This window comes from Sorghum bicolor, chromosome 2, assembly GCF_000003195.3.
Source record: "Sorghum bicolor cultivar BTx623 chromosome 2, Sorghum_bicolor_NCBIv3, whole genome shotgun sequence".
Taxonomy (NCBI): domain Eukaryota; kingdom Viridiplantae; phylum Streptophyta; class Magnoliopsida; order Poales; family Poaceae; genus Sorghum; species Sorghum bicolor.
In genome coordinates, this window is record NC_012871.2 from 64848709 (window position 1) to 64860540 (window position 11832).

At 40.4% G+C, this 11832-nt stretch overlaps 2 protein-coding genes across 7 annotated transcripts; one reads left to right on the forward strand and one right to left on the reverse strand.

Annotated features, from left to right (window-relative positions):
• Positions 135-3087, reverse strand: LOC8063886. 3 transcript variants are annotated; one of them, XM_021454732.1, is made up of 7 exons: positions 2837-3087; positions 2344-2453; positions 1706-1855; positions 1364-1611; positions 936-1091; positions 667-817; positions 135-495 (listed from the first exon to the last, which is right to left on the reverse strand). In XM_021454732.1, the coding sequence occupies exons 1-7, from the start codon at positions 2949-2951 to the stop codon at positions 388-390; spliced, it is 1038 nt and encodes a 345-aa protein (XP_021310407.1). In that variant the 5' UTR covers positions 2952-3087; the 3' UTR covers positions 135-387. The 3 variants fall into 3 exon arrangements, with proteins under 3 accessions (XP_021310407.1, XP_021310408.1, XP_021310409.1); XM_021454734.1 differs by having other exon boundaries at positions 373-495; positions 647-817; positions 2837-2985; XM_021454733.1 differs by having other exon boundaries at positions 135-817.
• Positions 3061-5574, forward strand: LOC110433095 (trigger factor-like). Of its 4 annotated transcripts, none has more exons than XM_021454735.1 (8): positions 3061-3238; positions 3806-3924; positions 4136-4173; positions 4261-4343; positions 4457-4565; positions 4856-4869; positions 4993-5094; positions 5432-5574. In XM_021454735.1, exons 1-8 carry the CDS (start codon positions 3164-3166, stop codon positions 5543-5545), a joined length of 654 nt encoding a protein of 217 aa, XP_021310410.1. In that variant the 5' UTR covers positions 3061-3163; the 3' UTR covers positions 5546-5574. The 4 variants fall into 4 exon arrangements, with proteins under 4 accessions (XP_021310410.1, XP_021310412.1, XP_021310411.1 ...); XM_021454737.1 differs by having other exon boundaries at positions 3090-3238; positions 4868-4869; XM_021454736.1 differs by having other exon boundaries at positions 3108-3238; positions 4463-4565.

Sequence of the window (11832 nt, forward strand, 5' to 3'; positions counted from 1 at the left end):
AGTCTATCTTGAGCCGCCAAAGCTCGAAATCATCCTTGGCCAGCTTGAGATCCTTGGATTGCTCATCCAGCTTGGTGACTTGGAGGAGCGTATGGTGCTCGTGTGCCAGGATTTAGGCTAACCGATACCAGATGTTACCATACCGGATCCAGGACTGTATTTAGAACGGGAATATCTGAGTAGTGTTTACAGCAACGATGGTAATGGTCGCCGCCGGCGAACTCTGAGCCGCAGGCCGCCGGCAACAACCAAGACAAGTCTGAGTATATTTTTCTCTTTTTCTTTCTGAAAATAAGACAAGTCTAATGAGTTTGTTTATCTCACCCTCTCTGATATAGCGATTACAGCTGTTGGGTACAGCAGTCTCCAGACGCAGCTGGGCTCTAACTACTTACTCCATTCTGGGCCGGTGACTCGAGTATTGGGCTTCTTCAGTCTCTTGCTTCCAAGTCTCCGACTCGATGCTGGGCTTGACTCCACGTCCATGTCAATGACCTGCATGTATCATCCTATTCGTTTATTTGTACCCGATAGCTGCAGCAATTTGTGCTCATGGTCATGGCCCAGGGCAGCAATACTTCTGAGATACGTTGCTGGTCCATTGTATTACGAGTTCATGTCGTCAGCCCGTAAAAGGCATACTGACCTCAACTACAACACGATTACCTGAGACTGGCTCTGGAAAACCTCGACCTCTAGCCTTATGGATGCCCAGACATGGTTGCATCGCCTGAGCTTCTCATTCATGCGAGCTATAAACGATTTGGCCCATACTTCTTCATCACGCTTCGTGCTCGCGCCACAAGGAACTGAAAAACTGGCAACCATACTACAGCTAGTTATAAGACGCCAAATAAAATTCCACTCCCAAAGAAAAAAAGGAAAAGAGAGGAACTGCCGAGTGGCCGAGTGGGGCTGCTTATGATGCACTTTACCTCATCAGTTCCTCTTCTGACTGTTTGCCAACTGACCGATAACTTCTGCGCACATATACTCGGTAGATATGCAGAGAGTGCCTTGAGATATTCTGTACGCCTGCCCCAAAAGTTGCATTGCGGACCAAATACGTTACTGGATAACCTAAAAGCCACCTGCAGATATTCAAACATAAACATGTCATTCAGAGAGCAAATCATATGTCAAAACTTAACCAAGATAGCATCCATAACAATGGTAAAAAAATATATGCACCACACTTCTGTTACATGTTACTAGAACTATCATATAACAAATAAATTTGCCATTTTTACAGAGAAGATACCGCCCATGCAAATGTTTTTTCTACCAAGTGTTCAAACAATGGTTTCATTGAACCAAGAATCCCATGGTTACAGTTTCGATGACACACAGAACCAGAAATTACCCATTCAGAGAAGGCAAGGCAATTTGTGTGTTCTCAAGGAAGGTACTCAGATCAACGACCAATAAGGTCCTGTCCTCAACGTGATTGTCGGTGCACTCTGCATCAATAGTACTCTGTGGAATTCCTGACATTTGCTTTGTTATTCCAGGTCCAACAACAGACAGATCTACAGGGAATTTGGCTGCGAATTGATCTTGTATAGATACAAGCTCCAGCACAGTGTCATTGTCTTCTATGGTTGTAAGCAGCTGCATACAAACAACTTTTCAGTAATAACAAACACTGACATATTCACTTTACTGTAGACAAAATTACAAAAGTATGGTCTAGGAAGGTAAATACACTGCAACAGCTTTTCTCTAGGTCCACGAAAGCTAGCCGTTGCTGCGACCTTGCATTTGGTGATGCATGTTCAGCAAGTCCTTTAACATGGATCAAGTAAATCATATCTCCAATAATCATCACCCGGAGTGGATTCAATATGCTTGTTTCCTGCATGTCAATCCAAATAACCTCTAGTAAAGATAAAGATAGTAGATCGGTCATGAAAACAGTTCGAAACTGAATGGGTCACAGGTTTGTTTAAGCACAACATAACAAGAAGTTAAATATGAGGACTGTTTAAGCAAAAGAAACAAAATGGCATTAATATATGTTGTAAATGTAACTGTTGGATGGCAGAGCAATATACAAATTACAAACTTCTAGTCACTATCAAGATCCAAAAAACTTATGTCTTTGAACAGGGGTTTGCCAGGTGAGTCAAGGGGAAAGACATATACAGTGCTCATGTGTGTGAAATTTCAACAGTGACCACGTCATTCTGATGCACCTGCAAACACTACAGATGGCAGTATTTTCCAGAGATCGTTTATTGTCAGTCTTAGCAGTGGAGAAAATGATTCATATGCAATACCTGATTCTGTGTTGAACTATTACAGAGAATTCAAATACTTAATACATCAAAGTCATGAAATTACCTGCCGGGCATGACGCAACAGGCTACAGAGGTTTTCTTGTAGCTGAGGCATTGTGCCACCATAGTCAACCAGAACCACAGGCCGCAAACCGGTGCAGAGAAACAGGATATCTGGCAAAAACTGGGTTTGTTAATCAATTTACTTGTAATGCTATTCGGCATGACACCATTCACTCTCCTCAAATCAAACTCTTTAACTTTACAATCAGTAAATTGTCACTAAACCCTAAATCACTTCCTAGTTGCAGCTACTGACCAAGTCCGGGGTACAAACTTATGAACAAAGGTAGATCATGTGCTGGTTTAGTGGATCAATTGCCTTCTGCAATTGGATTGAGCTAACAATTCATCCACCAACCACCAAAAATAAGTGTTTTTAGCAGCAGAAAGACAGCATGGCGGCAGCGGATTAAGCAAGTAACAGGACTATTGTCAACAGCAAATCCTAAATAGAGATAATAATGGCTACTAAGAGCAAGCCAGTGGGCACTGACCGTTGAGGAGGCGGCGCTTGGAAGCTGGGCGGAGGCGCCACCGGATCCGGGCTGCGCACGTCTCCACCACTTGCAGCATCTCCTCGTACGGCCCCGCCCCCGCCGCCGCTGCCATCTCCGCAGCGAAAGAACTGAAGCCGCTCACGGAGCCATTTCCCCCGTCCTATATGGAAACCAACGGCTGGGATGGATCAAGGTGCGAGACAACCTCAAGTTAACCGTCCGATCCACTCAGAGATGGAGTAGGGACGGGACCGGGGCTGCTGGGAGTTGCGGCTTCAGCTTCAGCTGCTGCTGCGAGCCTGCGACCTCCGAGGAGGCGGAGCAATGGAGTTATCCACTCCCATCGGGAGCTCCCTTGCTAGAACTGCGGCCATGGCCCTCGTCAGCCCCAACCTCAAGGTGAGCGGTTCTCTCAGTCGGATGCTTCTCTGCGTGGTTGCAAGGATAATCTCGATTCAGTAACGCTGTCTGGGCAATTCTGCTAGAATGGTTCAGATTAGGCCGAGATATTTTTGGCCATATATCTTGGTCTGCTCCGCAGCTAAGCTCTAGTTTTGGGTTGGGCACTTTGTTGCCTGTTTCTTCTCGGATTTGGGAAGAAAATTAGGGTTCAGTCTTCGCTCTTCAGCGATTATCTTGCTCGTGGGATCGTGTGTACAATAACTCAATGAGGACTTTAACTGAGTTCTGACTTTCAGAAAAATTTGGGTATGTAGAATCAAACTTGGAAAGCGGTACTGATATCATTTTATTCAGCTCTAGTGAAAGGCTTATACAAGTCTAAAAACATGTTCCGACTTCAGACTGGCAAATGTTGTTGCAAATTAATTATGTATATGGGAATTTGTTTTGGAAGATTACTAAATGAAGGGATAATTTAGCATTACGTCATCTCACTTTTCATCTCTTAATATTACCTTTTCCTTATTTAGCTCTTCTCTTGAGAATTACAATTTGAATATGCAGGTTGGTCTGCAGATAACCAATCAAATGTGTGTGAGGGGGATGCAACTTCAGTGCCAATTTTCTCATAGACTACCATCTGTATCTTGTTCAATGTTGTTAAACACACAACCTTCACAACGGTAGGTTGTTTTTGGTGCTTTCTACTTTTCCTTTTGGCATATACAGTTCTTTTTATCTTAAAACTGTAGTTAGGGATGATTTGTAATGGCCAAATCAGTGATTGTTGCCCAATCTATTTCTCTTGTGCTGCAATGTATCATGGAGGTGATATCCAGTGCATAATGGTAATGAGTTAATCCTTTGGAATTGCTTATATAATTTCTCTTGCAGAACCAACCATAAAGATTGTGGTTTGCTTCAGGTGCAATGTACGGCTCCCCTTATCAATTCCTTGAAACTGTGTATGTTCTGAAAATCCTTGTGTATTGACCTCGGTCAATAATTTGAATTATCAGGTACACAAAACCTGATGCAGTCGTCAGTATCTTTCAGTGACTTCTCTGTTTCAGTGTGTACTAAAGAGGATGGTCTGATAAAGGTTAGCTAGAATTTTGTTCTCATCTCTGTGTGGAAGGTGTCAATGAATCCTTAACAGTTTTGACCAATGTCTTCTTGATTTTATCTTTCCATTGTCTTTCTTACAAAATGCAGCTACAGGTAAATGTATCTGGCACAATGACAGATTCTATCTTCGAGAAAGTTTTCACGAAGAATGTTGCCGCCGCACAACCCCTTCCTGGCTTTCGACGAATGAAAGGCGGTATAGTTCTAAAACTTTTACAACCTCAGATTTCAGTCCATCATTTGGCAATTTCAAATTGCCTACAACTGTGCTCATGTGATTCGTACTCTCATCCTGCAAATTCTGAATTCACCTCGGATGTACTTGATACGAGTTCAATATGTCATATCAGTTAAGCTGTATAGAAGACGTTAATGTTTGGTTGACTGTATATTATACTATACGTTGTTTAAATTTGTCAGATGAAAACTAACACTGCTTACGATTGTTGACATTGTCTTCCACATGGTGCTATCTTAATCATTCAGGGAAAACTCCAGATGTAAGTTCCCATTCAAAAGTAATGCTTTCAGTTTATATCAGTTTGAACTCATTTGCATATAGGTAGAAGCTGTTTTAACTTCTAGCTTACTAATTAGTAAATTAATCTTTTGTGGTGCTGAAGATTCCAAAAGAAGTCGCTCTACACTTAATTGGACCATCAAAAGTGAAGAAAGAAACCATCAAGAAAATTATAAATAGCACGGTTGCTGAGTATGTTCAAAAGGTATCTGTTATTCTGTAACTCTCTGAATCTAAATGTAAAATTGTTAGTTATGCTTCCTAGAGGCTATTTTATATGGGGTTCAGTATTATAAGGGGTTATGCAAAGGCAGTTTCTGTTGCCAACTTTTTGGGCGATAAAAATAAACTCAATTGCCATCTTTTATTGTTGTAGCCATTTCTGATCATGAACCATTCATTATTACTGATTAATTGTCTTTCCAATGACAACAATTTTTTGTAACGACGTGTTAGAGGAAGCTATCTTACATTTGGAAGAACTAAGCTGCAGTGATTAGGCATGTATTCACGCATGTTTACCTGTTTCTCATGTATTACAGGAGGGCCTGACTGCATCGAAGAATCTGAAAGTTCAGCAGAGCTATGAAGAACTTGAAGCAGCATTTGAACCAGGGAAAGAATTTTGCTTTGACGCAACAGTTCATTTACAATAAGGCCTTGTTTAGTTCCCAAAATTTTTCAAGATTCCCCGTCACATCGAATCTTGCGGCACATGCATGAAGCATTAAATATGGACGAAAACAAAAACTAATTACGCAGTTTACCTGTAAATCACGGGACGAATCTTTTGATCCTAGTTAGTCTATGATTGGATAATATTTGCCACAAACAAACGAAAGTGCTACAGTAGCGAAATCCAAAAATTTTCTCAAACTAAACAAGGCCTAAGCTGATGATGCATCACTAAGATTGATAACCAGCCTTCTCCACCATTATGACCTCATTAGTAGTTGTTAAGAAATGTTTTCAGGTGAAACAAAAATAGGCAAAATATCATGGTAGTCTTCGGTAGAGGCACGAGCGTGATGTATTTTCATGGCAGTAATTCATAAACAAGGTGATGCTCTCATTGATACAGTGGATCAATATAAGTGAACAAAGCAAACAAAAATCTTTCACACTTATAATTTGGAATCGAGGGAGTTTATAATAGTATCCAAATGCTCGATCAATCATGTAGAAATCTTTTATGGGACGTTTGGTTTGAGGAATGACTCTATTCTAGATGAGGTAGTGTACCGTGAGTCTATTTCTCAAATTTAGTGGAATGATTCTATTCCTCATACTAATATAATTCTTAGCTTACGAGGAATGAGGCGATGATAGATTGACCCATTCCATTCTGGTGATAAGACGAAGGATTAACTTGTTCCTTAAACCAAACACTCTTATTAGTGGCCTGCTCCATGGGAGCTAGGCTGCAGCCTGCAGAACCAAAAACTTTAGAAGCCAACTACAGGTTCATGCATATATGAGGCAGCAAATTATAGCATCAAGAATAGCAACAAACCATAATGTAAGCAGTGGCATCTTTATTTGCATCTACTTTTCGTTGTACTTGTATGTAATTTGCTTGTCTCTTTGTTGTGATAAAGTTTCACCGACTACAACTTAACTCCTTGCATTACGCCATTACCAAGTGCGAAACTATATGCATCCGTACTGCATATATATATATATATATATATATATATATATATATATATATAGTGCATTTTCTATACTCCCAGGAGTAGTTACTCCCACTAGGCTTATTGGATATATGTTCACCATCAAAACCCGTTTACTCCTACTCTTTTGGGCTGATTGCAATGCATGTTTGCATGCAGACGAAGAGGCCAGTAGATGTTACACGTTCATATTTTGTGGCGTGAGTTTATTAGCTTCTTTTAAATAAAGTGGATACTAAATTCTTTACAACCGTATATATTTTTGTGTGCATAAAGTATGGATAAATTCTTTACAGCCGTTTATTTTTGTATAGCTTGCACCAAGTATATCCATATACTCAGGGAATTATTTTTGTATATCCATGTATAGTTTGAGTGTATATCCATATACTTAGGGGATTTTTTTATTATATCCATATACGTAAAGGATTATTTTAGTATATCCATATACTTGGGAGTATATCCATATACTTGGGAGTATATCCATATATACTTGAGGGATTATTTTATAGTATATCCATATACTTTGGGAGTATATCCATATAATGGCATTTTTTAGAACAAAAGTTGATACAAGTATGTGTATATACCCAACTGTTGTATATACCTTGTAGTTGTATGGACTAATACTATCTAGTATAGTACTCCCTCTGTCCCTGAAAGCTTCAATTCTTAGAATCCGTGCCAGTCAAACTTGTTTAACTTTGACCAACTTTATAGAAAAAAACATCAATATGTATAACATAAAATAAGTATCTTATTAAAATATATTCAATGATAAATTTAATGATATTAATTTGATACTATAAATCTTAGCGTTTTTTTCTATAAATTTGGTCAAAGTTTTAAAATTTTGACTTAGGACAACTCTAGAAATAGCAGCTTTCAGGGACGGAGGGAGTATAATAGTATGAAGAAATACTACATAAGTATGAATTAATACTGCTGTACACCAGTGAAACTGTCTCTTGCCGCACGTGCAGTCCATGCGTCCATGAGATCGATCTGTTCTTTAACTTGCCCATACTTGATTAAATGAAACCATGATGGTGATTTTCTGCACCCAGATTAGAACAAAGAAAATCAAAAGAATCAATCTAAAAGGTATATTCACCATTGCTACACTCAGATTAGAAGAAAGAGAATCAAAATGATCTTTACAGCCCATGGTTTACAGACCCCTGTTTAGATGCATTCTTCCAAAAAGTGTACATTTCTCCAAAACTTTTTGGTTTTTGGGTGCATCTAAACAGGCCCTAAAAGGTATACTCGCCATTATGTAGTCTTTTAGCGGATCAGATTCACGTTTACCTGATTGGTTGGTGGGCAAATGATATCAATATGGAAGATCACGTGAGATCTGCACGTTAGTTCTAGTACATACCTTGCCCACTGAATCTACACATTACATCCTGCTGGAAAGAATGGCGCCCGACTACAGGAGATGGAAGAGAGACGCAGTTGTGGCAGCTGAAGGATGGCGTGGATGTCTGCATCTCAATTTCTGGATAGTGGCGTCGCTCGGCGAATAGAAGAGAGAGACGGCGCACGCAGCAAGCTCCATGCGGTCGTTTTCCGCTCCATGCAGCGCCGCAGGCCGGCGGCGGCGCCCTGCCTCCCTGCCGCCGTGCGGTAGTGACGACGAACTAGATGAGAACGGAGGCTACGAAGCAGATATCATGGGATATGAATGAATTTGAATGGAAGGCTAGCGCATCCATCGGAGGGATAATTAATAACTAAGAATAATTTACTCGGTGGATGGCTGGTACGGTAGACCGTATATACGCTTTATCGGGTTTATTAATCGCTTGTGACCCGCTAAGAGTACTGCCGTGTGGGCAGATCACAGGGTTACAAGGAGGGAGTAACTACTCCTAGGGAGTAGCAAAAATTTATATATATAGCAGCAATGTCGGTTGGCATCGAATGTATAGAATAGAAGCGAGGAAAACGCTAGTGTGAGCCATCGTCGCCATCGGAATGGAAGGCTTTAGGACTCACCTAAGAATTGTGCGTTGCGCTCGCAGAGTCGCAGAGCTTTTTTTGGGGTCCTACTCCTATGTCCATACTACAGAGCACTCAGTCGGATCCAGCACGCTTCGCACAAGTACTTTTTATATCCGATTGTCTGCGAAGTTGCCCCGTTCGGCAGCGGCCGGACCAGGATTCGTCTCTGGCCAATCTACTCCAGTTTTCAACATGGATGGCTCCGTTCCATCCGGAACGACTTCCGGAATGGCCTGTTCCCGGAGAAACGAACGGAGGCTTAGGCGTCGTGAGTCGGTTCTGCATTCTTGGAACATCTTGTGTCCATGAAAAGGCAGCTGTGATTGTCTATTTAGTGTTCACGCTTAATGTATAGTTAGTAAAATGTTCTTGGTGTCATGATCAAACGTGGGGCATGCAGAGCAGAATAAAAGGCCAAAAAGGCCAAACCAGCTAAAAGCATGAGTTTATTATTCACTTATAAAGTTTGTACTATTCATGTACGTGTATGAAAAGGTGGAAGAAACTACTTGGAAGAAAGATAATTTTGTCTTATTCACGTGGTCAACAATTTCCTAAGTGATGACCAAAATGCTCTTGTACTGAACAACCCATAAGTATAACAGCGGTCAACATAATCTTATCTTTTAGAGCTGGCTCCAAAGTTTAGGATTGCAAAATCTCCCTCCTCTATTTTTGCAACATTTTCCTTCAAGTAAGCACCAATTGAGTGATTTGTAGAGTTGTCATGAAGAAGAAGAAGAAGAAGAAGAAGAAGAAGAAGAAGAAGAAGAAGAAGAAGAAGAAGAAGAAGAAGAAGAGGGCTTTCTAGGGAGTAATTTTTAGGAACAGTTCACTAATAGGACTGAACTTGTGAATTATTTTTTAGGATGGTTCTAGTAAGAGAATTGCCTCTAGAAATGTCTTGTAGGGCCAGTTCTCTTGACAAGCCTGACTCTGAAAATAGCATTCTCAGACCTGTTCTCTTAACAAAACCACCATAAAAATGAATAAATATCCAGGGGTGGTTTTCTTAATTGAACCACATGTGAAAGTTGATTTCCATGGTTGGTTCTCGAGTATATACTACCTAGGCAGTTTCTTATGTGTACGTACCATCTCTATAAGAAAAATAAATTTGTGTGACGACCTAATAATCCACGGCCAGCAGGCCGCAACATTTCCTAGCTTAGTGCGAATGTGCAATATTATAGTTTCTGAAGTGCTAGCATCTAGCATATGAGGGGAGCAACCAGCTGGCTCCTCCAATGAATGAGAACTAGAGATAGGTCACTTAAGGGTTAAAGATTGCACCAGTAGACTTGATCTGAGTTTGTACCATCTCTTTGTTTGTGATAACGTTTCACCCACCACAACTTTATTACTACTTGCATTATTGCCAAGTGCCAACTGTATATATATATATATGTACGTACCCATACTGTACATGTTAATTTCCTACTAGCATCTGTGATCTGCCGTGTCTAGCCATATATACACACAAACACCACTCTCTGTTCCTCGACCGTTCGATTCTATACACACGCGCAATGGCTTTGGGTCCCGTCCCATCCTGTATACTTAGCATGTTCCTGTAGCATAGTCTTGCATGATGTATAAGCGCAGCGATGTGCCAATGCCGATTGGCACTCATGCAATATATATTATTGCATTGCATAGAAGGAAAAACGCTGGGGAGCCCACCGTTGCTATTGGAATGGAAGGCACCAGGAGAACTCGCCTAGGCTGGCTGGAGACCTTTGTGAACCCAAATCTAAAATAGGTCTTTAACATAATACCTATAACATCCAATATAGTATTCATATGGAAAATTCATTTTGGATATCAGGAGAGACATAACTCAAATCTAAGTATCCTCTCTCCTGAAGACTCATTTGAAGAAAAGATTATTTTTTGAGTATTGTTGTTAGAAAAGACAAAAAATAGCTAGTAAACCTTGTCTATAGCGCTACCAATAGGACTTAGGTCACGTTTGTTGGAGATCTTAGGAGTGGACGTGCATAGCGCTGGAGGAGGTTTCACTGCGATGCCATTGCCAGCCCTTTCTAATGGAAGTTTTGATGTCTGTACCAGTAGGCCCTCTTGCATATATGTCTGGAACGCTTGCTTCTCAGAGGCGTATGGATGGGACAAGTGGCGCTGGGGTAAGCGGAACGAGATGGTCTGTCTGCTGCTGGGTCAGTGATAGCTAGGTGGGCCTGATTGCAAAAATCAAACCCATCTGATAATGGAAGAAAAAAATACTTTGTTGAAGTTGCCTGACTTTATTTATAGATGTTCGTGATCTTTTCATGGGAGAAGCGCTCATTGAGATCCTGTAGTTGCAGTGAGTGAAATAGGAGCAGCCTAAACAATGACCAAACTTCAGAGGAACCATTTTCAGTGTAACATGGTGTGGTGGTCTTTTATGGCTGTCTTCTTGACGTCGATAATGTATGTACGGCATCATATTTGTTTTTCTATTTGATTAATTGGTAACCCACTTTCACCCCCTTTGAATTCACTAGTGCCATTTAGAATTTAATTTATAAATTTTCCTAGGCGTTACTTCAAATTTTGAAAGGACAGTGATGGCTATTTAGCTATATATTTAGGCTTCACGTTTTCAGAAGTGCAGGTGCGTCACGTACGGTGAATCGTTGAGTATGCACTTGGGACATGTTAGTGAAGAGGAGGAAGAAAGGCCGAAAGCTAAAGCATGAAATTATTATTCTCTTGCACTACTTTTTGAGCGAGGTGAAAAATGAGGGACACAATACCATTTCGTATCCCAACAACATAGTTTACTATGCATGGCCATCTGTAAAATTTGAACTCTCACATCGGCAAATAAACATTGTAAATGAGTTCAGTATTCATATATAGGATATGAAATGGAATGTTGCATATATGAAAATGATTAGATACAAATACATTCTAAATGAAAATATGTCAATTATCTTCAATATTCGCACTGCAGGCATTAGTGCATTCACATTCAGTAGCCACTACCACATCTCAGATAAAATGCAGATATCTCTCCATTAATAAAATAGAATTAATGTACCCACATTCAGTAGTTGCTTTCACATGCAGTAGGTGCTTTCGCATTTACGAATTTTCACAACTGAGGCACATTCCATAGCTGCTTTCACATACATTAGGTGCTTTCACATTCCGTAGCTACATTCACAACTCAGATAAAATGCACATATGCAACAAGTTTTACAACCTTGCAGTTGCAGGTATGCAACATTTGTTACAGCCTAAAGTGTCAAGCT